Genomic DNA, 24,973 nt, shown 5'->3' with positions numbered 1-24,973 from the left:
TAATAAACACCAAATTAAGTAGTTTATAACTTTATGGGAAAATGTATTATTCCTGTCTACATTAAAGTAAAAACTTTTAGAGAAATTTAAAGGGGTTTGGCACCCTCCCCATATACCCTTTTTCAAATACTAAATTCGCTTTCTATTATTAAGTTTTGGTAGAAGGTTCTGTGTAAAGGAACGTTTATATTTTGTTTGTTTGTTTGTTTTCTTTGCATGATTAAAATACATGATTCTTTGCAATGATGCATTTTAACAGGGTACTCCTACATAAACACCACTTCACAAAATTTCAGGTGAAGACAAATGACAGTTTTGAGTGTATATGTAAGCTGAAGGAAAATCTTTTTTTTTTTTTTTTTCCATGTAATTCAAATGACAGAAAAGACAAGAAAAAAATTATGTTCCATCATACAGAACTATAGAACTTGTAGTATCTTGTGAGGCAGTAATAACTAACAAGTCACTGTAGTGATTAATACCTTTCCATATTTTTATAGCTAGGCTGAGAAGTGATTACTTTGATTTATTAAATGTCTCTTCTGTTGATTTTCAGTTTTGCCTATCTATCTAGTAATAGGTTTGCTACTTCTTTGATGATTTTTTTTTTCTGATTTCTATATTCTATTTTTTGTAGGAAATAGTTTTAATTTAAGCAAATCTGGTGAAGCTTTGAAAGATCTATTTTCCAAAATTGAAAACAAACTGTTAAAATTATATCTTAAGGTAAAAAATATGTATTGAAGTATTGTCAGCCACATTATTACAGGTTCTTAAACTTTGCTATGTCACATAATGCCTTTAAAGTTTACTTTGTATGAGGTTTACAACTGATACTTTAATTTGCATTACTTCCCTTAGGGCTAATATTAAAAAAAAAAAAAAAGAAAGAAAAAAGAAAAAAGAAAGAAGTCTTAAAACCAGTCTTAAAATCTTTTTTTTTTTTTTTTTTTTAATTTTATCTTTTTATAGTATCTCCTCTTCCATTAACTTTAAATATTAAGTTGGCTGCATTCCAGACTACCCAGATCTCAAAGCTAAGAGCCAGCACTTGATGAAGGGTTAAAAATAGTTAGTGAGAAGTGCTTGACAAGCAAATCTGTTTAGAAAGTTATCTGGAGAGCCAGAACAAATGCCTGAAATGGAATTTGAATCCTCTTAATCCCCTTATATGCAGAATTGGACTGCAACTCAGCATTCAGGAGAAAAAAAGCATTTCCTGATAGCACCTTTCAAACCCCCCTCACTGTTACTGCAATTAATCTGAGAAAAAAAAATAATCTTTCAGTATCTCTGTAGCTCAGTCTCCCACAGAATCAGGCACTTAAGTCATAGTTTCCCTTTGTACAATAAAAACTTTTGGAATTCCTGATCCTCCAACTTCTCCAGGAAAAAAGAAAAAAAAAAAAAAAAAAAAAAAGGCATGTCTGATTCAGTGAGGATTTACCATTTTTACCATTCAACACAGTAGCACTATTATATTCTTGTGACTTAGTAATTTTACTGGCAGAAAGTAAATGAGAAATAATATGGAGAAGAAAAGTGAAAGAGAGGAAGGAGGCACAAATGTGAGGGAAAATAAAGGTTAGTCTCCTTACCTTATCACTGGGCTCCAGTTTCTTTCCTTGCAAGAACCACTCTACTGGGATTCCTTCATAAGAGAGTTCGCAGTCAAAGGTTGCTGATTCTCCAGCTGTCACTGTTACATCCTTGAGGGGTCTCAGCAAGCCTATTACTCGAGCTTGGTAAGAAGACAACATTATTTTCAGATTAGTCACTTCTACCCAAGAGAGAACCACTGTCCTTATGTACTAATCTCCATGGTGGCTTCCCTCAAGAGAAACAGACATCGCAGTGCTGCTTGTTTAATTCCCTAAATAGAAGGGGCCACCCTGGGGTTTTAGGGGGAGGGCTAGTGACCGAAAATTTCCTATTTGCAGAGCGCGTTTCTTTAAATTGAACAAGGTCAGCAGGAAAGTTGCTGTGCATCTGTCTCTCAGCCAAGCCCTGCATGCCTAGATAAGGCATGTGTTTTCCAAAATAGCGAGGGCTAGGATTGGAGTGAGAAACAAGTGGTCTTCAACCATGTGGTCTGTCCCTGTCCATCACATTCTTAACCCTATCCCCAAATATCACTGTGATCCCATCCTCTCAGGTTAACATGATATTTCAATGCTGTAAAGCCTCTGCTTATGATACTTTGATTTCATAAGTGCATATGATGCCAGACCATGAAGAAGCATTCAAGGCCATCTCCTTACTTTTTCTTTTCCCATATGAATAAGCTACATAAATTATAAATAAATAAGTAAATGGAGAAAGAGAGAACATTCCTTAACTTAAAGAGGAGAAGACAGCTTGAGTAATTAATATTTGAGTTGCTGTTCTAGAAATAATTGCTCTGGGTTGAGTATAGTATAGAGATTTTTCCACCTTGTTTTCATTTAGGTAATTTCAAAGACACTTACGTTTCACTCGAAGGTGAGCACCAGATTTAGCATTTGCTGCTTGGAAATCTACTCCACCAGCTTGATCTAAGCGTACATTATACAGTGTAAGGAAGTGTTTTTTGCCTTCTTCTTTGATTTCACAGTCCTTCAAAAAGAAAAGTGAAGCAAATTTTTTCAGTATCTTTTCCATGCTCAGCACAAGAGCCCATACTTCTCTTCATACTACGGATCTGTTATTTCCTCCACAAAACTCAGACCCAAACTCCCTAATATGCCCTCTAAATTTTCATCCATAGTTTAGGCCCTTTTCTTTCAGTCTCCTCTGTTCTAATACAATCTACTTCCTCTTAACAAGAAAGGGCAAGAAGCAATGCATTAATGAGGGTAGCATGCATTAGCTGATTGGCTAGCCAATATATGCAGATACAGACCAGTCAGAAGGCTGAGAAGAAATAGGAAATACTAAGCTTTTGTTGTCCCTTTTCCTTGAGAAGGGTCTTTTTCTTTTACCCTTACACTGATTTTCATGGAACTTTTTATCTTTGTGTATTTTTCACATCAGTACTGTAACATCAAAGCATTGCCAAATTACAGTTAGTCATGATTCTAGCATTTTTTTAATTTCCATATCCTACCAGCTAGGACTTAAGAATATTTAATTAAGCATCATGCCATTTTAAACAAATTTTAGCTACTAGAGCAATAGTGAAGAGTTTGAAAATGTCATCCACATATATCTAAAACAAACATAACTCAAAAAAACAAAAGGTAAATGCACCAAATCCAAAGTTTCAATTCTTAAATGCCATTACGTTTAAGAGAATTCTATGTGGCCTTAGCACTTCAGACACATGATAATAGAAAGCAGAAAGAATTTTCACTTAATTTCTGCAGCTGTCTGCTTCTCCTTCACATCCCAGTTCCATGCAATCTGTTAAGCCACACATAAGAAACATCTTAAAATATCTGCTTACAGGTGATTCAGTCAGGGGTTCTCCTTTTAGTTTCCAATTGCCATGGACACCTTCCTCAGAGATTTCAATATCAAAACGGGCAGTCTCTGTCTCAATCACCTCCACACTGTATAGCGGACGTATAATTTCAATATCCCTGTCTGGGGAGGCAGGTGGGAAAAAAATGATTGATTACCTTAGTTGCTAATGAACATACAAAAGTTCTCTTTGACATAGCAACCCAGTATACCTTCAATATTGAGGTTAGCAGAGGTTTGATCAGTACCACAATCACAAATATATTTTCCAATGTCTTTCTTCAAAGCTTTCTTGAGGATAAGTATTCTCTTTTTACCATCAGCCTTAATAACAACATTCTTTGATGGAGTAATTGGTTTTCCATCCTTCATCCATTTCACTGGGGCATCTGCTTTGCTGATTTCACATTGTAAAATCACTTCATCTTTCTCTACAGCAGTATAATCTTGAAGCTTCCCAGTGAAGTAAGGGTCTCCCTCTGCAAGTAAAAGTTAAGACATCTTTTAATATGAAGATTACATCTTTCAGAAAGGAAAAGGGTTCTTACTATAAGATACAATTCATGCTTATGCCCTGCAAGGGGGATTAAATACAGTCCTTATAATTATTGTATAGTTATGTTGCAAAAAGAGAAAGCAACAAATAGCTAAGAAAAAATTCAGTGTACTACTAATGCTATCGACGACATGATTTTGCTGTTCTAGGATATTCAGAGAACCATATAAGTATTTTATAGCTATTTTCACCACACTTGGATGAAATTTTGAAGTGATTTTAATTATCCTTCTGGAAAGTGGAGCCCCAAGGAAGACAAGCAAATTGTCAAATTGTCAAAAATCACCAAGTAGGTTTAGGCCAAACCCCCAAACCGAACCAAACCAAACAAAAAAAAAACAAACAAAACAAATCAAACAAATCCCAAGACTTTCTGATGATCTATTCATTTTTCATTAATACTTCTGATAATATACTTCATGTGAATTCTTTTGGGTATGCTTACCAAGAACAGTGAGTTTAGCTTCTGAGGATTTGCCCATAGCTTCCACTCTAATCTGAGAAGTATCATCAATAGTAAGATCTTTGATTGTGAGTGTATGAAATTTTCCATCATCTGTCATTGAAACCACTTTACTGGTATGTAGTCGCTGGTCATTCTTGAACCAGACAACAGGAATATTTTCATGTGAGAGTTCCACTGTGAACACTGCAGTTTCTCGCTCCTTTTTTGTTATATCCTTGAGAGGAGTAATGAATTTCAGGCGAATACCTATATTAACAACACATTTCATTAATAATAATGCTACCAATAAAAACTGTTCAAGGACAACTTTGGTGTAACTTGTTCCTAGAAAGGCAAAGTCAGACAAACCTTCAATAATTAGTTTTGCGCTTGTTCTCTTATCTTCAGCTTCAAACATATATTTAGCTTCATCGTCAAACACAACAGATTTAATAATCAGAGCATGTTTTGTTCCATCTGAAATAATTTCAAATCTTTCATCAGGAGTGATCTCTTGTGTTCCTTTTAACCAACGGAAAGTCTTGGGTTCTCTAGACACTTCACATTCAAACTTGGCCTCATCCTTCTCAAAGACCTTCACATCACTTAGTGGAGTGATAAAGATGAGAGGCAATTCTGAAATCAAAGAAGAGCACTTTCAGTTCAGTAATAGGTTTATATAGATCTTTCTGCTCTTAGATTTGTTCTAGTGCCCTGAGACACACATGGAAATGTTGGCAAAGTGCATACTGTACCTTTCACTTTCAGATTGGCAGCGCTTTTAGCATTAGCAGCTTGGAAAGACACTTCTCCAGTCATATCCAGTTTGCAGTTATGAAGGACAAGAATATGCTTCTTCCCATCCTCAATGATTTCACACTCCTGGTGATAAAGAAAAAAGAACCCATCAAAATATGAGTATTCTAGGAAACTACTCAGCAAACATTATTATCAAATATGTTTTTCTAGTGTGAATTATAATCTAAAAATAGAGCAGCAGTCTCACAGGTGAAGGTGTTAGGGTCTCTCCCTTCAACTTCCACATAGGATGGACATCAGGCTCAGAAATTTCAATTTCAAAACGTGCTGTTTCACCAACAAATACTTCCACTCCATACAGTGGGCGTTCCACTTTAATTAAGCGAGCTAAAAGAAAAAAAAAAAAGTTCACATCTATTTATTCATTCTGTAACACAGAAATGCATGACTGGAAAGGATTTCAGCTCTCTTATTATCCCTTCTTTAGGAAATTCATATACTATCACCAATAAGTATCTAACTTCTTTTTTTAAAAAGTTCAAGTTTGGGCAGTATATAACCTCCTTCTGTAATATGTCTGAAAGTTCAGTTAGCTTCAGTAAGAATATTTTTCCATGTAATTCACTTATATGTTACAGTTAAATAAATTGATTTTGTTTTCTTGACTGTAAATGGACATAGGGAAAAAAACGGCCATTGCTGTCATTAAAACAGCCATTTATATATCTTAAGATATATTGTCTCTTCTCATAAATATATTTGACAATTATAAATTTAGATATTTCAACTACTCATCATAACAACATGTTTTCTAAAGGCACATTTTTTTGCTGCTGTACTCTATAGAGTGTCTGTTTGCCTACAATGTTTTACAAAGGTTTCAGTACTTTCCCTTAGCCAAGGCATGATGACTTACGCTCAACGCCAACATTAGCATTTGTCTTGTCTGTTCCACAGTCACACTCATAAACACCCTTATCACTCTCTGCAGCCTTCTTAATCGTTAGGATACGGCGCAAACCATCTGTTTTTATGGAAATTCTGTTTGAAGCAACTAGTTCTTCACCATCTTTGTACCATTTTACTGGAACATCTTTGCTAAGCTCACACTCCAGTGTAATATCATCTTTCTCCACAGCACTGTAGTCTTGTAATTTCACAGTGAAGTATGGATCAGCCTCTACAAAAGGCATATTGGATATGAAACATTAAATTAGTAATATAAATTTACTAAAAGATCAATATTTTGTCACGCTCCACTTATTAACATTGCTTATACTTATGCTATAGTGTGTTTTATATTGTTTCCATAATTACCTAAGACTTTGAGGTTTGCTTGTGTGTTCAAGTCCTTGACTACAGCCTTTATTTCAGAGATATCATCAAGTGTTACTTCTCTCATTTCTAGTTTATGAACTTTGCCTTCTGAAGTAATTACGACTGTTCTGCTTGTGTGGAGTCTCTTATCATTTTTGTACCATTTCACTGGCATGTCTTCATGAGAAAGCTCAAACTGAAAGTGAGCTGTTTCTCCTTCTTTCACTGTTTGATCCTGTAGAGGTGAAATGAACTTCAACCTCACACCTATAGCATAGAAAGAAGGCATATGTAAGTACCGCTAAAAAAGGCTAATGTGATTTTAAAAGATACTTATTTACATATTTATTATCTGTTGATTTGTACGTCATAAGATACTTGCCTTCCACAAACAATCTTGCTGTGCTCTTCTTGCCATCAACTTCAGCAGTGTATTCTCCCTCATCATCAAACTGAGAATCATTGATTACAAGAATATGTTTCTTTCCATCTGCAATGATGTCGAATTTTTCTCCAATTTTCAGTATATCAGTGCCCTTAGACCATATAACATTGGCTTCCCTGGTAAGGACACATTCAAACCTTGCTTGGCGTCTCTCAGGGACAGTGACATCTTTTAGGGGAACAGCAAAGTCCAGTTCGATTTCTGGAAACAAAATGGAACATGTAGTTTGTAACATACTCAAAGTGAACACTTTTTAAGTTGATGTTGTACTCCATTTCATGCTGCATTGTACCTTTCACTGTCAGGATAGCTGTAGTAACTGCGTTAAGTGCTTGGTAAAGGACTTCACCAGCTTGGTCTAACTTGACTTTGTGCAAGGTTAGGAAGCGTTTCCCTCCTTCAGCTTTGATTTCACATGTCTGCAGGGATGACAAACTTTGGTAAATAAATGCAGATTCCTTGCTGCTATACATTTTTAATAAAGCAATTCTGTAAATATTTGATACACAGTAATGAGTCAGTCAGAAAGAAGACCGAACTTATTCAAAGGTTAAAAGTAACACATTTAACTCAAAAATTATAATAATAATAAAAAAGAGCACATTTCTTCAGCCTTCCAGAGTTTTTTTAAATGTCAGTATGGTCCTCTGCAATCTACGTAAGATGTTTTTATTATTGTCATAATAAAATGCAGTAATTCTGTGAGAAAACAAAACAGTTCAAAAAAATTGCCTTTAAAGTACATAACTCTTATTTCAATAAACATTTTTTTTAATAACCAAAATGTTTAAACTTTCTACATTCTGGACTGAGTAAAAATGGCATGCCTGCAAAGATCATACCACAATGACTGAAGCGAACCTGATCACAGTGTTTAATTTTAAGTAAACTATGTTAAATCAAGGATGCTTACGGGTGAGGGCCTCAGGGTTTCACCTTTCAGCTTCCATTCACCAGGAATATCTTCCTCAGATATTTCTGTATCAAAGTTTGCTGTTTCTTTCTCATAAACTGTGACATCCTCTAATGGCTTCAGAAGTTCAACTTCACGTTCTAGAATATACAAATTAGCACATAAATAATTAGGGCAAATTTTGATAGAACTTTATAGGAAGTCGTTACCCTTTTTTTTTTTTTTTTCCCCTGTTTGTTTAGAGATTTTTGAATTTTGACTTTTCATTTTTGAATATAAATCAAATAAAAGGTTCCTTACCCCCAAGGGTTAGTTTAGCTGGGTATCTGCGACCTTCAACTTCCACTGAATATTCTCCAATATCAGCAGGGCCAGCATTCTTGATTTTCAGGAAAATTTTATTTCCTTCTTTCAAGATTTCTGTCTTATCGGTTGGTTCAGCAGGAATTTCCTCATCTCCTTTAAACCACTTAATGTTTGGTGTATCCTTGACAATATCACAGGTGAAAGTAGCTGTTCCTTTTGGTTTCACATGCTGGTCTCTTATAGGCTTTACTAACCAGTCTCTTATCACTTCTGCATAAAAAGTTACACAAGATACAGGTTAATGGACTTTTAATATAAATAAAATAGAAGAAACAGAACTTAGAGATTTGATATTAAAACAAGCTTTTAATATCTGTAAAATGTTATCTGCCAGTTTATATTGTAATGCTATGTGGAAAATACTAATTTTAAAACAGCCCCAATATCCCACAGAGAAAGGAGAACCTGATTTTGATTTCTTACCTACTACCTTAACACAAGATGAGCATGACAACTCAGAGTCTTCCACAGTAACAGTATAGGTGCCGGTATCAGCATCATCTGAATCAGTGATGGTGAGGGAATGCGACAAACCAATAATACCCAGAGCAAATTTCCCAGGCTTGTCTTTGATGATCTTCCCATCCTTTCTCCAAACCACACTTCTTTCTTTATTAAGCTCACAGGTCAAGTACAGTGGCTGGCCTTTAATCACAGTGACTTCTTCTTCAAGTGTTTTCACAAACCGCACTGGGAGTTCTGTGGGAAACACAATGTTTTGATTTGTCTCATTTGTACACAGAATGTGTCATGCAGAATATCTTACATATTAAATCAAATTGTGTAGTGATCAATGAAAATTAAAGAATGCATCTAACAATCACTGTAAATTCAGAATGTAACATATTACTAGCTTTAGGAGTAGCTAGCCTTTAAATTATTGACAGATCTGAAACAGGGATTACCTTCTACAATGAGTTTGGCTGTAGAGGTCTTCTCTTTGTTACCCAGTCGTAACACACAAGTATATTCACCAGCATCTGATAGCTGGACATCAATAATATGCAGCTTCCTATCTTTTCCATCTGCGATAAACTTGTGCTTTGGGCTCTCTCGGATGTTACTTCCATCTTTCATCCAGCTGGTAATTGCAGTGGATGGTGAAATAAGGACTTCAAAGATTGCAGAAGACCCAACAGACTCTGCTTCTGTCAGGACTATATCTTTCATCTCCTTGACAAACTTCAGTGGCACAGCCTTAAGTTGGTAAGTGAATGGAGGCTCTTCAGGAGGTTTTTCACCACCACTGCCGGGCCTGAGTTTCCTTCTTTCTGCATCTGCTGGTGAAGGTGTCTTCTTGGCTGTAATTCAGATGCAGAAATTAATAATCTAACCCTGATTTACTGCTTTTATTGTAAGTATTCTGCAGAGCCAAACTGGAATGGGTTTGTGACCCACCTATTTCACTGATGCATTTCAGAGTGTTGCTGGACCCTTTAATAGAATTTCAACAGAGCTAGCAAGTAATATTAAATTTTTGACTTATATTACCTGAACTGAAATAATTGGGTCTCAGTACAATTGTGCTGACCAAGTTTTACTATGTGATCTTTCAAAAATTTATGCCTGATTACCAAATCTCATCTACTGAGATCAAAACACGGGAGAATAGAATCATGCATTTATGTCTTGAATCTGAAGGGATAGGTATTTTGAGGGAAACTGTGTTTAAACTGTGTTTAAACTTAAACATAAAAATTATTTGATTTTTATGAATTTCAAAGGAGGTGGAGTAGTTCTCCCACTGTCTTTTCTTTGCCCCGAGTGGACTACTTGTGCCCTGAAGGGGAATGCATTGCCTTGCTTACATGATGAAGCTGTGCTGGGAGGCTGCACAACCTCTAACTACATACATACTATATCTGACTCTGGACCTATCTAATATTCTCATAATGTCTAGCTATTGAAACAAGCACAGAAGGTTAACAGCCATTCTCCATCACATAACAACTTTTACCTTTGACTGGGCTGATACCCTTTGGAGTTTCTTCTTTTGATGGCTTGGCCTCTGAAGCAGAACAGCAATAGCATTAGGAATGGAGTTTAATAGACTTACATATGAAAATTAAGACAAGCATTTTTCATTTTATTTTATTTTTTTACATATCAGATTTTATCTTTTTTTAGTTATATACACATACAAGGGAAGGAAGATATAGACATACATATATGTCTATACAGCTTATACAGTCTATATCTGAATGGTAAGTTCAGTATCTTCAAGGGTGGAAAAGCCATATATTCAGCAATGGGGACTGAAAGGCAGCTTAGAAACTCCTAGTTCCTCAGTATTGTCCCTTATTTTGTAAAATTCTGCCATTCCCTGACACTTTTCTCACAATTAAACTCTTGATCAATACTCACCCATCAACCACAGTAGTTCAAGTATCTATTAAAAAATACATTTTAATTGAGAAAAACACACGCTTTTACTAATGAAGACAACAAAAATATAAGTTGTAAAAATTAAATATATGTTTTGGTACAATGTGACATTCTCATAATTTCCATCAGTTGCCCAAATTGTGATGACACATCTACAACTTTTGAAAATATTTCACCCACTATACTGCTTCTCATCATCATTTTGTGAAAGGAAATATAAAATATACTTTTAATGTCAGAATGATGTGAATGAAATGCAGGACAGATTTTATTGTAGTGGATGGAAAAATGAATACTAGGAGAAATGGTTTAGTTTTTCTGAGGAGATAATGGCATGTAACATGATTTATGCTGTCTTACAAAAATGTAAAGCTCAGACAACGAACATAAACTACATGGATACACATACATAGAGTAAGACAAACATATCAAGAGTGGCTGAATGCCAATGCAGCCAGCTAATACACTGGATGGAAATGTGAGTGGTGTTAAAGAAGAGAAACAAACATCACAATGGAAAATGGTATTTTCTCTTGAAGCAAATAGTAAGAGCACTTTGTGGGAGAATTTGGCAGCAGTCTTCCTCACCTCGCTTTGCATGAGACTTTGCAGGAACGTCCAGAAATTCATGTGATTCTCCAGGTGCATCCAAATTCCTGCCCTCACTTAAAAGGCTACCGGCCTGCTCATTCATGTGAGTGGGTTCTGATTTCCAGTACTCCTTCTTTCTTACATTCTTCGGAGTGATTATCTTACCTATGCTTGAGGAGTGAGTGATTGTTTCACTTGCAGAGATTCCTTTGCTTGATGGTATTTTGTCTGGAAGGTTTTCCTTCTGTTTTTTCTTGCTAAGAGATGTGCTTTTTCTAATGCCATTTTTAGCTGCTGTTTTTTCATCTGAAGTAGGTTCTGTACCTTGAAGCTGTCTTCTAGAAATCTTCACTTCTTCCACAGTCAAAGAGTCTTTCTCTTCTTCAGTTTTAGCTTTGCTGCCTTTAAGGGCTGGAGCTTCTTCACTGTCATCTGGAGAGGTATGAACTTTATGGAATTGGTTTTTATCTTGGCTTTTTGGTGGCTGAATAAGAGCTTTCTTTACGGACTCAGTTCTGTCAGCTATTTCATCTGTGACTCCCTTTTCATGTTCTCCTATGGAAACTTCACCTTCTATTCCTCCTCCTGTAATCACTGTATCAAATTCTTTCTCCACAGGCAACTTTTCATGGGCATTTGGCTGTCTAAATTTGTCTTTTAAGTGGGTGCTGAAAGTAGTTTTGTCTTCATTCCCTGATGTTTTCTTCTTGCCGATTTTTCTATCACTTAGTAGTGCTTTCTCAGTCAATATTTCTGAACCCTCTGCATAATGTACTTCAGTCGGTTCTCCTTCCTGTGCAGAATATTTAGCTCCTGGTTTCATTTCCACTACTTGTGGCTTAGGAATAGACTGTTCAAAGATTCTGTAAAATTTTTCTCTGGGAATCTCCTCTTCTTCAGTGGGGTATTCTAGATCAACACCTTTTTTCAATGCTGGCCCAGTAGTCTTATTCAACAGTTCTAAGGAATATTGTTCTAAGGAATATGGTTCTGCTGATGTAAGATCCATTTTCTCATCCTCTTGAATAGTTTTCATTTTATTTGCTTCTTTACTAAGAATCTCATCAATAGGAATTTCAGCTACTGTAGTACCATATTTCATCTGTTGAGTTTTCTTCTGTATGTCACTGTCTTTCATGGATTCTTGAAGAGGAACTTCAGATTTCTCTAGAGTAAATCCTCCTCTCTCCTCACTTCTAATCAGAGGAATTTCAGTTATTTTTGTTTCTGTGATACTCTTTACAAACAAAGTTTCATCCTTAATGGGAGATTCCTCAGGCTGCAAACTTATTTTTGATTTTCTCCCTTTTCTTAGCCTTTTCTGGTCTCCAGGCTCATAAGGCTCTCTGAGTATACATTTAGGTACAGAAGTTGACTCAGTTTCCTCTCCTTTTTCATGCACAGGAATCTTTCTTTCCTGAAGAACCCTAGACTTGTCAGAGACTCTCTCTATAGCATGTTTCTTATGAACAGACAATTTAGTTCCACCCCCCTTTTCTTCTCTGGAATCACTTTCCTCATATTCAGATGACATATAGATCAACTTTAATTCCCCATCAGGTAGTAGTGGTTCATCCTTTTCATAAATAATGTGATCTATTGTAACTTCTCTTTTCTCACCTGTAGGGGTAGGAGTTTTTCTTGAATCTGTTTGTGTCATTTCTGGCTCCCCTCCTTCAGGAGCCAGCACAAAATATTTAAGAGCCGCTTGATCATCTCTCTCTAGCTTCAGTATTCCATCAGCTGTTTCCAGTGAGATTTTCAACTCAAGTGGCTCTACCATTTGAACATCCAGAACTGTCTCCTTAGGACTTACTCTCTCTTTGACATGTATGTGTTTCTCAACTGAAATCTTCTTTAACAAAATTGACTCACTCTTGTCTTCTTCCACTGGGGGCATTTTACCTTTATGCTTTAGTACAGATGGTGCATCAGGCTTTTCTGCAGCTACAAAGGTTTCACAGGTAATTTAGAGAGTTAAAATCCATAAGAATAAGCATCATAAATTTTAAGACAAAATTTCCAGCTATACCTGAAATAAGGTGAACATAGAACACTATCTTCATATAACACAAAATTTACAACGCAACACACACACAGAAAAGATAAGAAAGGCACAGACAAACAGACCTAAGTAAACCTCTGTTATGGTGCAGAGCATCATCCCACTAGTATGCCAATCCAAATCCAATCTAAGTTGAAAGTACCAGAAAATAATGGTTCTCTAAGACATGGCCTTCTATATAAAATGGTTCAGTGGTACCCCTGCAGGTCTGGCTACATCACCAAATCAATGACCATGAGACATTCATGAGCGGGCTTCTCAAGTGCCCAAGGTCTGAGCTGTGCTTTAAGATAAGGCTCTCTGAATGATGGGCAAGCAGCATGTACATCAGCTCTATTGACAGACTTCAGACTTGGAGTGCTTCCAGGAAAAAGGACTCTTTTTTCCACAGTGGATACAACCTACGATCCTAACCATATAATAGGAAACTAGCAATACTCTAGTTTTTCAAGACTACTGCTACTGTTCCTCATGATTTCAATAACAATCAAGACAGAAAAACAAATAATGCATGAATTGTTTAGAATTATGTGTAAACCTTCATTTGCTACACAGAAAACTTAAGATGTGAGTCATAAGACATACATCAAAACACAGAACTGCATAAAGGAATCAACAGAAAACACAAATTTCATAGTTTCATATTAATTTTTGACAATTAATAAAAACAAACATTTAACTATCCAGAAACAAGAGTACAGATTTATCTCAATGGTTTCTCACAGACACAAGCTTCTTTTACATTAGGTGGCAGTATCAAGAATAACACGATCCTGGGATAGGATATCAAATCTCCTAGTAATGAATGAGTTGTATGTTTGTACAGCTTGTAATTCTCTTTATCTTGAAGGTGTTTATGTATCTAAGAGAGAAAAACCCTATGAATAGAATAGAACTAACATAAATACCTGCTTTCTTTCCAACCACAGGGACTGTCACTGGAGTAGTAATAGCTGGCGTTGGTTCTGCTACTGGTTTTGGAGATTTTAAAGCTGTAGGGAAAAAAAAAAAAAAAAGGAGTTCTCATTTATTTATTTTCATTTATTTATTTCAATAAATAATTTTGGTTTAGGCACCGTGTTCTCTAAGATGGTCTGCAGAATGTACGAATGTTCCAGCCTTTATAGTACTAAAGCTAAGATGTATTTTTAATGTCCTTTTAACCAGAAGTCTCTGAATTTAAAGTTCTGAATGGAAAATAAAAAAGATACACAGGAAAGGCTACATTGGTATTCATGACTAAAGAAGACTTACCTACTGCAGGCTTAGATTCAGGCCCAGGAACTGGGATAACTGCTTGCTTAGGTTCTGGCATTTCAAACACAATGATTACAAATAGGTTAATGTTCATGTTTTAAAATCTCATTGAATATTAAAGTTAGAAGCAACACTACAGAGAAAGTTAATAGAAGACAGAATTTGTATCTTATTTAGCCAAAAAGCAAGAAATTTACTTGGGATGAATTCTTGTAATGCCAGATACAATGTGGGGGGGAGGGGGGGAGGGAAAAAAAGATGAATTTTTCAAGCACTGAAGAATCAAAGACAAAAAGAAATCCAGAAGAATGCAAAGTGGTTAATCAGTATATGTCACAGACAGACTGGATGACAGTAATGCATATTATGCATATGTATAATATAGCACGAAATGCAGCAAGGAATATAATTTAGTTGCTGCAATAAGGTATATAGCACCATGCATCTGTACCTTTTGGTGGTTCAGGCACATGTTTCTCCTCCTTTTTTATGACAGGTATCTCAATTTTCTTCTTAGGAACTTCTGTGACTTTAAAATATTATTTTGTAAGATATTTTGAAACATCTTGCATCCCCAAATACAAATTTCTCTAATATATTTAAAAGTTTTCATTCCTTTTAGACTTTGAGTTTTAGATTTTTGTAATTTTGTAATCTATCTTTAAGACAAGGACTTGAATAGAAACACTAAGGGGGCAAAAGGACAAATATTTGCAAGACCTTAGCTAAAGAATATTTGGATTAACTATTTCACCATAGTTATATTTTTATCAGTGTTATAAATTACTTGTAAAGTTCTCTACTATACACAGTGAAGATGAGAAGTAATCACATGATGCAGAAACCAGATCCAAATATGGAAATGTGGATGACAAATTTGGATATGCTTCCAGCAAAGCTTTAATTCACACAATTAGGTTCATAACAGCCACCCATTAAAATATGAATTTAAAAAATCAGATAATTTTGAACTCTGAATTTCAGAGAATATTGTGGGATTTATTTATTTTGTATTTTTTATTTATTTTTGGCATTATGTTTTAGCAGATAGATTTGAATGAAAACTAATACCTTCAGGTTTCTTAATTTTTTCTACTGGTGTAGGTACTGGTTTAACTTCAGGCTTAGGTTCTTTCTCTGGTTTAATTTCTTCCTCTTCTGGCTTCTTTTTAAGAACTTTAAAAGAAAAGGAATTTCAGTTTTTAAAGCACAGATAAACAAAAGAATAGTATAGTGAGCAGGACAGAAGACTAAACATATGTAAACAACAATAAAGAACTAAGCACATAAAATACTTAGTAAGATACTATTATGAAAGCATTTTAAAATTCAAAGTCATCTAGAGCAAAAAGATGCTTATTTAAGACCACTCCCTCTGAGAGAAAAGATGTGAGTGTTAACTGCCTATGATAGAATAAAATTTCTTATTGTAGAACCTTCATGGAAAAGATATGGTGTGTATATATTTTGGAAAAACAGTAAAAGATATTATAATACTGAGATTTAAAAAATAACATGATCTATTCACACGTATATGCATAAAGTAGGTTAGTTAATGACATTTCATGTCAAGTTATTTTTAATCTACAAACTCATAACCAGTATGAGATTAAAACTGTGTTAGATTAAATAACATCACTTCAGTTTCCTAATGCTTGCTTTTCAATACATTTTAGGAACTGTTCTTAATGTATTTTTGCATCTACATTGAGTAAATATTGGATTTATTCTTTGAAGTTCTGGTTAGCAGACAAGTGCCTGTATAGAATATTTGAATGACCTGTCAGTCCCTTGCCTTCTTCTGCCAAAAATGTCATGTAGAACATTTGAATGATGAATTAGTGTACATAATCATGCCTTAATAACTGAAGTTACAGGCAATTTTAGGGGACAAAACAGAGGATTATGGATTAAACTCCTATTGACATAAGTGACGGAAGAAGGCTAAATAATTTGTTGTGTTTGGAGAAAAATTTTTATTGTGACTGTTTTTCATTTTACTTATAATTGTCCTCTCAGATATTCATTTTGGGCATCTGATGAGACATGTCAGAAAAATGAACATTATGTTTTACTAGACTGTCTGAAATTAGAAGGTGAGCTGCAAGGTACATGGGCATGAATAATGATCCCTGCCCATATTTCAAAGATAATGGGAATTAGTGCTACCTATTTTTTAAGCAGTAACTGAGCACGAAGTAATTCATAAGACCCCAGACTTTGCAGAAAACAGGACTGATGTCCAACAGTCCAACTAACCCTTGGGAATGGTGCAGTACTTTTAAGAAAACCATAAAAGAGAATACAGTTTTACTTATGTGATTTTTAAGAACATTTACACTATTGCTGGAAAATATTTAAGTGTCCACAAGCTGAAGACAGTGGAAATTTTCCATAAGCTTTACATGGAACAGGAAAACAGAAGAAAACTATAATAGGGAAGCAGTTTTCAGTGTCTTGCCTGTTTTCAGCATACATCCTTTGGATTTGTTAGACTTTGGGATACTCTTGCTTCATCTCTGCAGCTATAAACTCTTTCCCCAATACACATACATGAAGTAGTACTTTGTTCATGTAATTTTTCACACCATACAAAGCAATGTTATTTAGGGGAATACACTGAGCAATGTTAATATGCTGGGCTTTTATACCACTACAAGCTACTATACCTCTTTTCAAAACAACTTCTTCTTTTGGTGGTGGGGTAACTTCAGGAATTACTTTGCGAGGTTTCTTTACAAGTCCAGGAACTTAAAAGAATATTATTCCAGATTTTATTACAGGTTCGTAACAGTAGTAAGAGCTAATCAACAACTAACCACTCCAAACACACACAAATAAAATGATGGTCAACTACTGAACATTCAAAGCAAAGGTAAAACTGCTGAGATTGAAATCGATTATTTTTAATCCTTTTTCCATATTATTTGTTTTCAGTTGCCTTACAGACTTATACATAAAGGTAAATTTTCATACAAAACAACAAAAGAGAAATATGGTCTAACAAGACTAGAAAAGTTTGTATTCAAAGAGTTATAGTTACGTTTTAATCACCTTTTTCTCTTGAATTACATGTTTATGTAACTCATCTGCACTATCTACGATACTCATAAAGATACAGTCAGTTTAATTGCTAAACTTTGAGCAGCATTAACAAGATATGTTTACTGTGCTGCTTAGCAGCTTGTCTAAAGGCCCAGTACATATGAAAAATATAAGGGAATACTTGTAAAGCTGCTTGGTCAATTCATAATTCATTGCCAACTCTGATTTGTCTTCTCACAAAATTAAGTTACATTTCAGACAAATGGTTGAACTATGCCATACACATTTAAACAGTATAGTACTTTTTACTTCTCCTTAAGCAGAGAACTGAAATGAACATCTACACAAGAGACAAACTCATAAAACCACTCTCTTTCTTACTCTTCTGTGATTATCTTTTTTTTTGCAGTTCGTTAATATCAAGATGGGAAATTAAAGTGAACATAAATACAATAACATGAACATATATATTCAAGACTGGAGTCCACTCGAATTACAACCTAATAAAGACAACATTTGGTATTTCTAAGCAAATTGAAGAGGATACTGAAAACTACAACTCTGGGCTCAAAAGAGGCTTCAATGAAGTAAGATGCTTCTATTAGGTAGGTACCTTTAGCAGGTGGGGGTTCCAGTTTTGGAGACTCAACAGGTTTTGCAGTGACAACTTTCTTCTTTGATTCAGGAGCTTTAAAGAAAATTATTTGAATTTTATCATATACGTCATTAGATGAAAAAACAACAACAACAAAAAAAAAAAAAAAAAAAAAAAAAAACTCAAACTTTCCAAAAAATTCAAACAACTGATTAATACTGTTGACCTAGTAGAAAGACAAGAGCTACAAAGTTAAGATTCTGGCTGATTAACTGTTTAGAAGAAGTATGATGAATCACAGTTGATCTGAAAACCATGTTCACAAAGTAGCACCAGTAAATTATTGCTGGTAGTTCTTTTCATTTGCAAGACTGTGTTATAGATAGCAGAATTATGTTAAGAATAGAAGAATGTGTTAACTTTCAAAATATATTTTTTTTAAATACATGGATTTAACCAATAAGTTTTGAAAAGAACCCACGCAAACTGACTTGGCATGACACTGGTGAAGTGAAAAATATATATGCAAAATATGGTGAAAATTCATACAGGCTTTAGCATTAGTAAGACGAACCATTAGAATAATAAAAAAAAATAATAAAAAAGAACCACGGTGATATGTTTTAAAGCACGCTTTTCAAGATTCATCAGTATAATTAAAAAAAGGATTATATGCTTGAATCCCCATTGTTAATGGTGGATTTAGATGCTTATACCTTTAAGTAGTTCTTTTGCCAATTTAATATCTTCTGTTGGTGGAGTAGGTGCTGCTGGTTTTCGCTTTTCAGGAAGCTTCTTTTCAGGCTCCGGCGCTTTAAATAACATTAGGTAGATTTAATATAAACTCACTACCACAGTAGGTGTGTGAAGAGTGCAAATATAAAGATGGTAATTTTCCATTTTCAATTAAGTTAATGAAAAAATCACACAATTAATTGGAGTATAAAAGAGCTATTGCTTTGTAGCTTGCACGCAACACAAATATTCAAGTTGATATAAAAAAAGAAACACGTTAATAACATGAGAATAAATGTGGGAAACAAAACGATAAGACTCCAGTTGACAGGAAACAAAGAGAAAGCAACTAAAATAAGAGCATACAGGTACACATACAACACAGCAAGAAAAAAATAATAATGCACAAAAATAAAAGGTGTGTGAAAGCCTCTAGGTACTTTGTATACCTTCAACTGGCAAAGCCTCTACTTCCGCAACTGAAATTTCTTCTGTTTCTTCAAGTTCAACTTCCTTTAAGATTTCATATTCTTTAAAGAACATTGATAACTGGTGTAAGTTTCCAATGATAAGATCATTTCACATGAACATGCAAATATCACTAAAAAGAACACTACTTCAATATACACAGACAAATAACACGTTAGGATATTCAGAATCTGTTTATACTGCTACCTCTGCAGTTAGTGCATGCCTTGAGAAAACTATTTATACGTAAGTTTAACTAAATGTTGTGTGAATAATAGTGTTTTTTATGCATACAACATAAATTAAATATTAAATTTGTGGATGAGTATTTGTTACTGGAAAGAATAAAAATGGTATATGTTCTCAGTTCATTCTAGATTACAACATGAATAGAATACCAAACAGTAGGTTGCAAGAGACTTGAATTTAGTGAGAATTGATTATTGTATAAAAGAGAATAATATAGGATACTCATTCTTAAGAATATCCCATGTAGAATCATGTGAAAATACTTAATTTAAAAAACTATATTTTACTCTCATATATGAGAATATAATATTAGATATAAGAAACAGACTGATATAATCTAAAACATGAAATGAAAAACTTACAAAACTTACAAACACTAGAATGGCAAAAAAGAGGACAAATTATTTTTAAAGCTTATGTTTGGAAGAACTGGAAAAATGATTATCTTTATGATAATAGCCTTGATGGCCTATACTACCTTCACTTGGTAGTGGTTCAGGTATTTTAGGAACAGCGATGGGTATTTCCTCCTCTGGGACAGCTTTCTTGGCCACCACAGGCACTTTAAAAAATATTAGGTTCTTTTACATGCATGTATACAAAGATATGTACGCAACATAAAAAAGACAAAGACAACTAGAACACAGAAAATCACAATGAATAAGAGTCCATAAAAATTAAGGAGTGTTTATGCTACAGAAGATCTTTCCCTGGGTAGTCAACAAGGTAATATAACTGACACATTTTATGTACTGAGTTATAAGCAAAGAAAAGGGAAAAGAATAGAAAGGATGTATTTTCAGGAGGCACCTCCTAGCAATATGTACCTTTGGTTGCAGGAGGCTCTGGCTGTTTAAATTCTGGCTTTTTAGGTGTTGCAAGAATCACCTTCTCTTCTGGGACAGTTTTCTGTGTCACTTCAGGGGCTTTAAAAACATTAGTTAATTTTCATTTTTGTGAATATAAAATGCATATATATGCACAATACTGAAAAGTTCAATGATGAGGAAGAGATTCAACATATGAAGAATAAAAGCTTCAGTAACATTACACACTCAGATATCTAAGTACTTCCTATAAAGTTGAATGGAAAGAATAGAAAAAAGGATGGCCTCAGTCATTGATATATGTACCTTTAACTGGAAGAACTTCATGTTTTTTAAGAACAGGCATAGGTTCCGTTACTTTCGGCACAGCAACAGGCTTCTTAGGCACTGCCACAGGCTTCTTGGGCACAGCCACAGGCGGCTTGTGCACCGCCACAGGCTTCTTAGGCACTGCCACAGGCTTTTGGGGAACAACCACTGACACCTCCTCTTCTGGCTCTTCCTCCTCAACCACATCAGGCACTTTAAAGATATTAGTTCCTTTTACTTGACAGGGACAAAGATCAGCAAACAGCTTAATGGCAAGCAATGAAGCAGGAAAGGAAGAGTCCTTTTCAGACAACACCACTTCCTTCAGGTAGACTACTTGCAACAAAGAGCACGAGTGGGGGCTTATGACAGAGCATTTGCCAACCAGCCCCACCCTCTGCCACAGGCCCATACAGGCTCATCTAGACACAGCATGGCTAAAAGCTGCTCACACCCCTCCCTAAGGGGCAGAGGGGCAAAGAGCAGTCAGTACTGTGTCAACACCGAGAGCACGGCAGGCACTTTGGGACACCACCATATACCTTCAGCTGGAGGAGCTTCCGGCTCTCCAGGCTCAGCAACTGCTACTGCTTCCTCTGGTACTTCTTCCACCTCTTCCTCTTCTGAGACCTCTGCCTCCGGCATCTCATGCACTTCAAAGATATTAGTGTGTTTCATTTTACATTGCTGAAAAGACATGCCAAGTAGGAACAAAAAACAGGGCAGTGCAGACACTGAACACCACAAAAGCCTGTTCAAAACCTGACACGCACTGCACAGTATGCCCAGCATGCATAACTTTGCAAGTCTCAGATTTAAGACAAGGACAGGCCAAGAGAGAGTAGGACAACACTTAAGAGAAGGAGATAAAGTATCTTCTTTGTCAAGCTATCCATGAAGTCAGGTACCTCTTGGTGCTGGAGGCTCTGGAGCTTTGGCAATGGCCACAGGTATTTTTTCCTCACGAATAGCCTTCCTGGGCACTTCAGGCGCTTTAAAGATATTAGTAACAGTCAGTCTTATACATTGAACAGAATGATGAACAGTGAAACGTAAATGAAAGGTGCCCTCAAGAAAATAACCAAACTGGTCTCATGGTATCAACCTCATCTCTCCCTCACTTGCTCACAAAAACCCAAACAGATACAGAGTGCCTGTATTTATGTACGACTCAAGGGCGAGGTGAGAATAAGGGTACCCCTCCCTTATTACTCAGCAGCTTTCCCTCCAGCAAAGAGACACTGTCATTCTCAGCCCTGCTGGGATCTGATGGTTCTCTGGGAACAACCTCAGCCCATACCTTATCTATTGTCATTCCTCATACAGGCATTGATAAAGAGAGGAACAGAAATCCCACTGGTTTTCCTTCATCTCTATTCCTGCCCTTCTCTGTTTCCATTCTTTGTTTATACTTTCCACTTCACTGGTTTATTTTCTTATCTTGAGTAGTTCTCATCCCTCAATTCTCCTCTCACTGTGGCAACTCCCACAGCTAACATGGTTCACTGGATTTTATAACCATTCCTTCTTCACTACATTCTCTGAAAAGATCAGATATTTCTTTAAGCACTTAATATGCTATCAGTTCTTATAACTCCCTTCGTATGTGCATTTCTGAGTAACTTGTTTTGTTTTTTAAATTCTGAAAGACTCATGCTTATAATACACAGTCACTGAGGCTGTCAAAATAGCCATGGGGACATCTGCATTGTCAATTTTAGATATTGTTAGGCAATACTCTTAAAAAAAAAAAAAAAAAAAAAAGATCAAATTTTAAAAATCAAATTTTTGTGTCTGAAGATTTAGAATATGAAAGTGAAACAGTGCATTCAAAATATCTTTTGGGTTGTTCACAAAAAATACTAAATAGATTGAATTCCCAATTCACACACAGGACTTGGAAATTTCAGGTAATCATAAATGGACAGGATATCAGATTTCAGCAGTAACATTTCAGATAGTAAGAAACAGTCTTGTTTGGGTCTATGTGCAGGGCAACAAGTACCTCGAGCTGGTGCAGGTTCTGGCTTTTTTGGCACAGCTACAGGTATGGGTTCTTCCAGAACAGCCTTCTTGGGTACCTTGGGCACTTCAAAGATATCAGTATATTTTAGTTTTGTGGGCTGTACAGATGTATATGAAACAATAAGACAATCAATAACATGCGCATACAGTCTTCCCTGAGAAAGCGCTGTGCTTACATTCAGTCACCAGTTATGCTTTGCTTCACACACATGGAATGCCAAGGGTGTCAAAGATGTCATGCAGGAGATGGGAAGTCTTTGTTTAGTTTCAGTTTTTGAGGCAAGGTGAAAATGCAGAAAACACACCCCATCTTTCTAACAGCTGGTCAGAAACTCATTTATAGAATCCAACTGTACTTGAAGGTCTGTTGCATAGCATTCATGACTGCTTTGTCAACTGTTTCAACTGTTAACAAAATTTCCATTTGCTTTAACTATTAATCTCCTTTTTCCTCTGTTACTTCCACTAGTTTTATCTCCTTTTCATTTTCTGTTTTCCAGAGTTCTGTGTTTGCAGATCCCTCTTCCTACAGAAATGTGTACTTTCTCTCCTCTCTTTTGGCTGATATTAATGAATGGCCCTTTCATGTGCTAACAGAATAATCAGCAGATATATCCATTCTTTCAGTAGTAAGTCTACCTCCAGTTTAGTGGAATTTACTCACCTTTAAAGAGATAGAGAACTGATACAGCTGCTCTCATCTATTAATAATGATTATTGAGAGATTCTGGGGCGCTAAATTATGTATGTTAAACTGAAGCCACATTTTCAGACTGCTTTTCAGAACAACATTTTATACTCTTTAAAGTAATCATTCTGAATATCTTCATTTTTAAAGTTTACAAGAAGATCAGAAAGCTGATGATACTCTTTAATGAACTAGATTTATCTGTAATGCATGCCACATTTTTGCCCCTCCACTTCATATTAATTAAGCATGTATCTCAGAGCATAATTCATAAAGTTAGTTCAATTTAACTGCAGAAGAACATTATGTTTATTTCTAATGATGATACTATAATGATGATATATACCTTTGGATGGCAGTAGTTCTGTTTTTTTGGGTTCAGCAACAGGTGTTTTTTCTTGTGGGACAGCTTTCTTGGGCACCTTAAGCACTTTAAAGATATTTTCTCTTAAATTCGCAGTTTAGAAAAAATACAAAAGATCATAAAACTGATGACAGAATCAAAGAGATTAGCTTTTTCTAAAAATTGCGTTTCATCTAGTGACTGGTTGGTTAATCACATATGCAGCCTTACACACAGTAGAAGCTGGGGATGGATGCGCATAAGAAATCTTACACAAAAATAGTGGGTAATAAGAAATTATAAAGTATCAATCAAGATACTAAAATATAAAGCAGCTCTTCTCACAAATGTACCTTTAGCTTCTGGAACATCTGGTTTCTTTGGCACAGCCACAGGCTTCTTAGGCACTGCCACAGGCTTTTGGGGAACAACCACTGACACCTCCTCTTCTGGCTCTTCCTCCTCAACCACATCAGGCACTTTAAAGATATTAGTTCCTTTTACTTGACAGGGACAAAGATCAGCAAACAGCTTAATGGCAAGCAATGAAGCAGGAAAGGAAGAGTCCTTTTCAGACAACACCACTTCCTTCAGGTAGACTACTTGCAACAAAGAGCACGAGTGGGGGCTTATGACAGAGCATTTGCCAACCAGCCCCACCCTCTGCCACAGGCCCATACAGGCTCATCTAGACACAGCATGGCTAAAAGCTGCTCACACCCCTCCCTAAGGGGCAGAGGGGCAAAGAGCAGTCAGTACTGTGTCAACACCGAGAGCACGGCAGGCACTTTGGGACACCACCATATACCTTCAGCTGGAGGAGCTTCCGGCTCTCCAGGCTCAGCAACTGCTACTGCTTCCTCTGGTACTTCTTCCACCTCTTCCTCTTCTGAGACCTCTGCCTCCGGCATCTCATGCACTTCAAAGATATTAGTGTGTTTCATTTTACATTGCTGAAAAGACATGCCAAGTAGGAACAAAAAACAGGGCAGCGCAGACACTGAACACCACAAAAGCCTGTTCAAAACCTGACACGCACTGCACAGTATGCCCAGCATGCATAACTTTCCAAGTCTCAGATTTAAGACAAGGACAGGCCAAGAGAGAGTAGGACAACACTTAAGAGAAGGAGATAAAGTATCTTCTTTG

General features: G+C 35.8%; 2 protein-coding genes across 2 annotated transcripts in view; both read right to left on the bottom strand.

Annotated features, from left to right (window-relative positions):
• Positions 1 to 24,973, bottom strand: part of TTN (titin) — a 243,431-nt gene that overhangs the window by 91,928 nt on the left and 126,530 nt on the right. Inside the window, exons 157-185 of the mRNA XM_084523042.1 lie at positions 21,677 to 21,760; positions 21,311 to 21,421; positions 20,766 to 21,005; positions 20,460 to 20,558; positions 20,111 to 20,194; positions 19,365 to 19,445; positions 18,897 to 18,992; positions 18,199 to 18,273; positions 17,210 to 17,290; positions 15,612 to 15,716; positions 14,992 to 15,069; positions 14,192 to 14,275; positions 10,200 to 10,250; positions 9,148 to 9,543; positions 8,666 to 8,941; positions 8,177 to 8,452; positions 7,877 to 8,016; positions 7,256 to 7,382; positions 6,901 to 7,164; positions 6,519 to 6,785; positions 6,118 to 6,381; positions 5,449 to 5,588; positions 5,198 to 5,324; positions 4,812 to 5,078; positions 4,443 to 4,709; positions 3,654 to 3,920; positions 3,425 to 3,564; positions 2,469 to 2,595; positions 1,599 to 1,741 (exon numbers count right to left, since the gene is read on the bottom strand). Of these exons, the coding sequence (XP_084379168.1) occupies positions 1,599 to 1,741; positions 2,469 to 2,595; positions 3,425 to 3,564; positions 3,654 to 3,920; positions 4,443 to 4,709; positions 4,812 to 5,078; positions 5,198 to 5,324; positions 5,449 to 5,588; positions 6,118 to 6,381; positions 6,519 to 6,785; positions 6,901 to 7,164; positions 7,256 to 7,382; positions 7,877 to 8,016; positions 8,177 to 8,452; positions 8,666 to 8,941; positions 9,148 to 9,543; positions 10,200 to 10,250; positions 14,192 to 14,275; positions 14,992 to 15,069; positions 15,612 to 15,716; positions 17,210 to 17,290; positions 18,199 to 18,273; positions 18,897 to 18,992; positions 19,365 to 19,445; positions 20,111 to 20,194; positions 20,460 to 20,558; positions 20,766 to 21,005; positions 21,311 to 21,421; positions 21,677 to 21,760 (4,757 nt within the window). The remainder of the gene's footprint in view (positions 1 to 1,598; positions 1,742 to 2,468; positions 2,596 to 3,424; positions 3,565 to 3,653; positions 3,921 to 4,442; positions 4,710 to 4,811; positions 5,079 to 5,197; positions 5,325 to 5,448; positions 5,589 to 6,117; positions 6,382 to 6,518; positions 6,786 to 6,900; positions 7,165 to 7,255; positions 7,383 to 7,876; positions 8,017 to 8,176; positions 8,453 to 8,665; positions 8,942 to 9,147; positions 9,544 to 10,199; positions 10,251 to 14,191; positions 14,276 to 14,991; positions 15,070 to 15,611; positions 15,717 to 17,209; positions 17,291 to 18,198; positions 18,274 to 18,896; positions 18,993 to 19,364; positions 19,446 to 20,110; positions 20,195 to 20,459; positions 20,559 to 20,765; positions 21,006 to 21,310; positions 21,422 to 21,676; positions 21,761 to 24,973) is intronic.
• Positions 20,814 to 24,957, bottom strand: LOC311438796 (uncharacterized protein). The gene is made up of 3 exons (XM_084523678.1): positions 24,633 to 24,957; positions 24,178 to 24,303; positions 20,814 to 22,857 (listed from the first exon to the last, which is right to left on the bottom strand). The coding sequence occupies exons 1-3, from the start codon at positions 24,880 to 24,882 to the stop codon at positions 22,631 to 22,633; spliced, it is 603 nt and encodes a 200-aa protein (XP_084379804.1). The 5' UTR covers positions 24,883 to 24,957; the 3' UTR covers positions 20,814 to 22,630.

This window comes from Aythya ferina (assembly GCF_964211825.1).
Source record: "Aythya ferina genome assembly, chromosome: 6".
NCBI classification, from domain to species: Eukaryota; Metazoa; Chordata; class Aves; order Anseriformes; family Anatidae; genus Aythya; species Aythya ferina.
The sequence above is the reverse complement of the archived record's forward strand: the minus strand, read 5'-3'. Positions and strand labels throughout refer to the sequence as shown.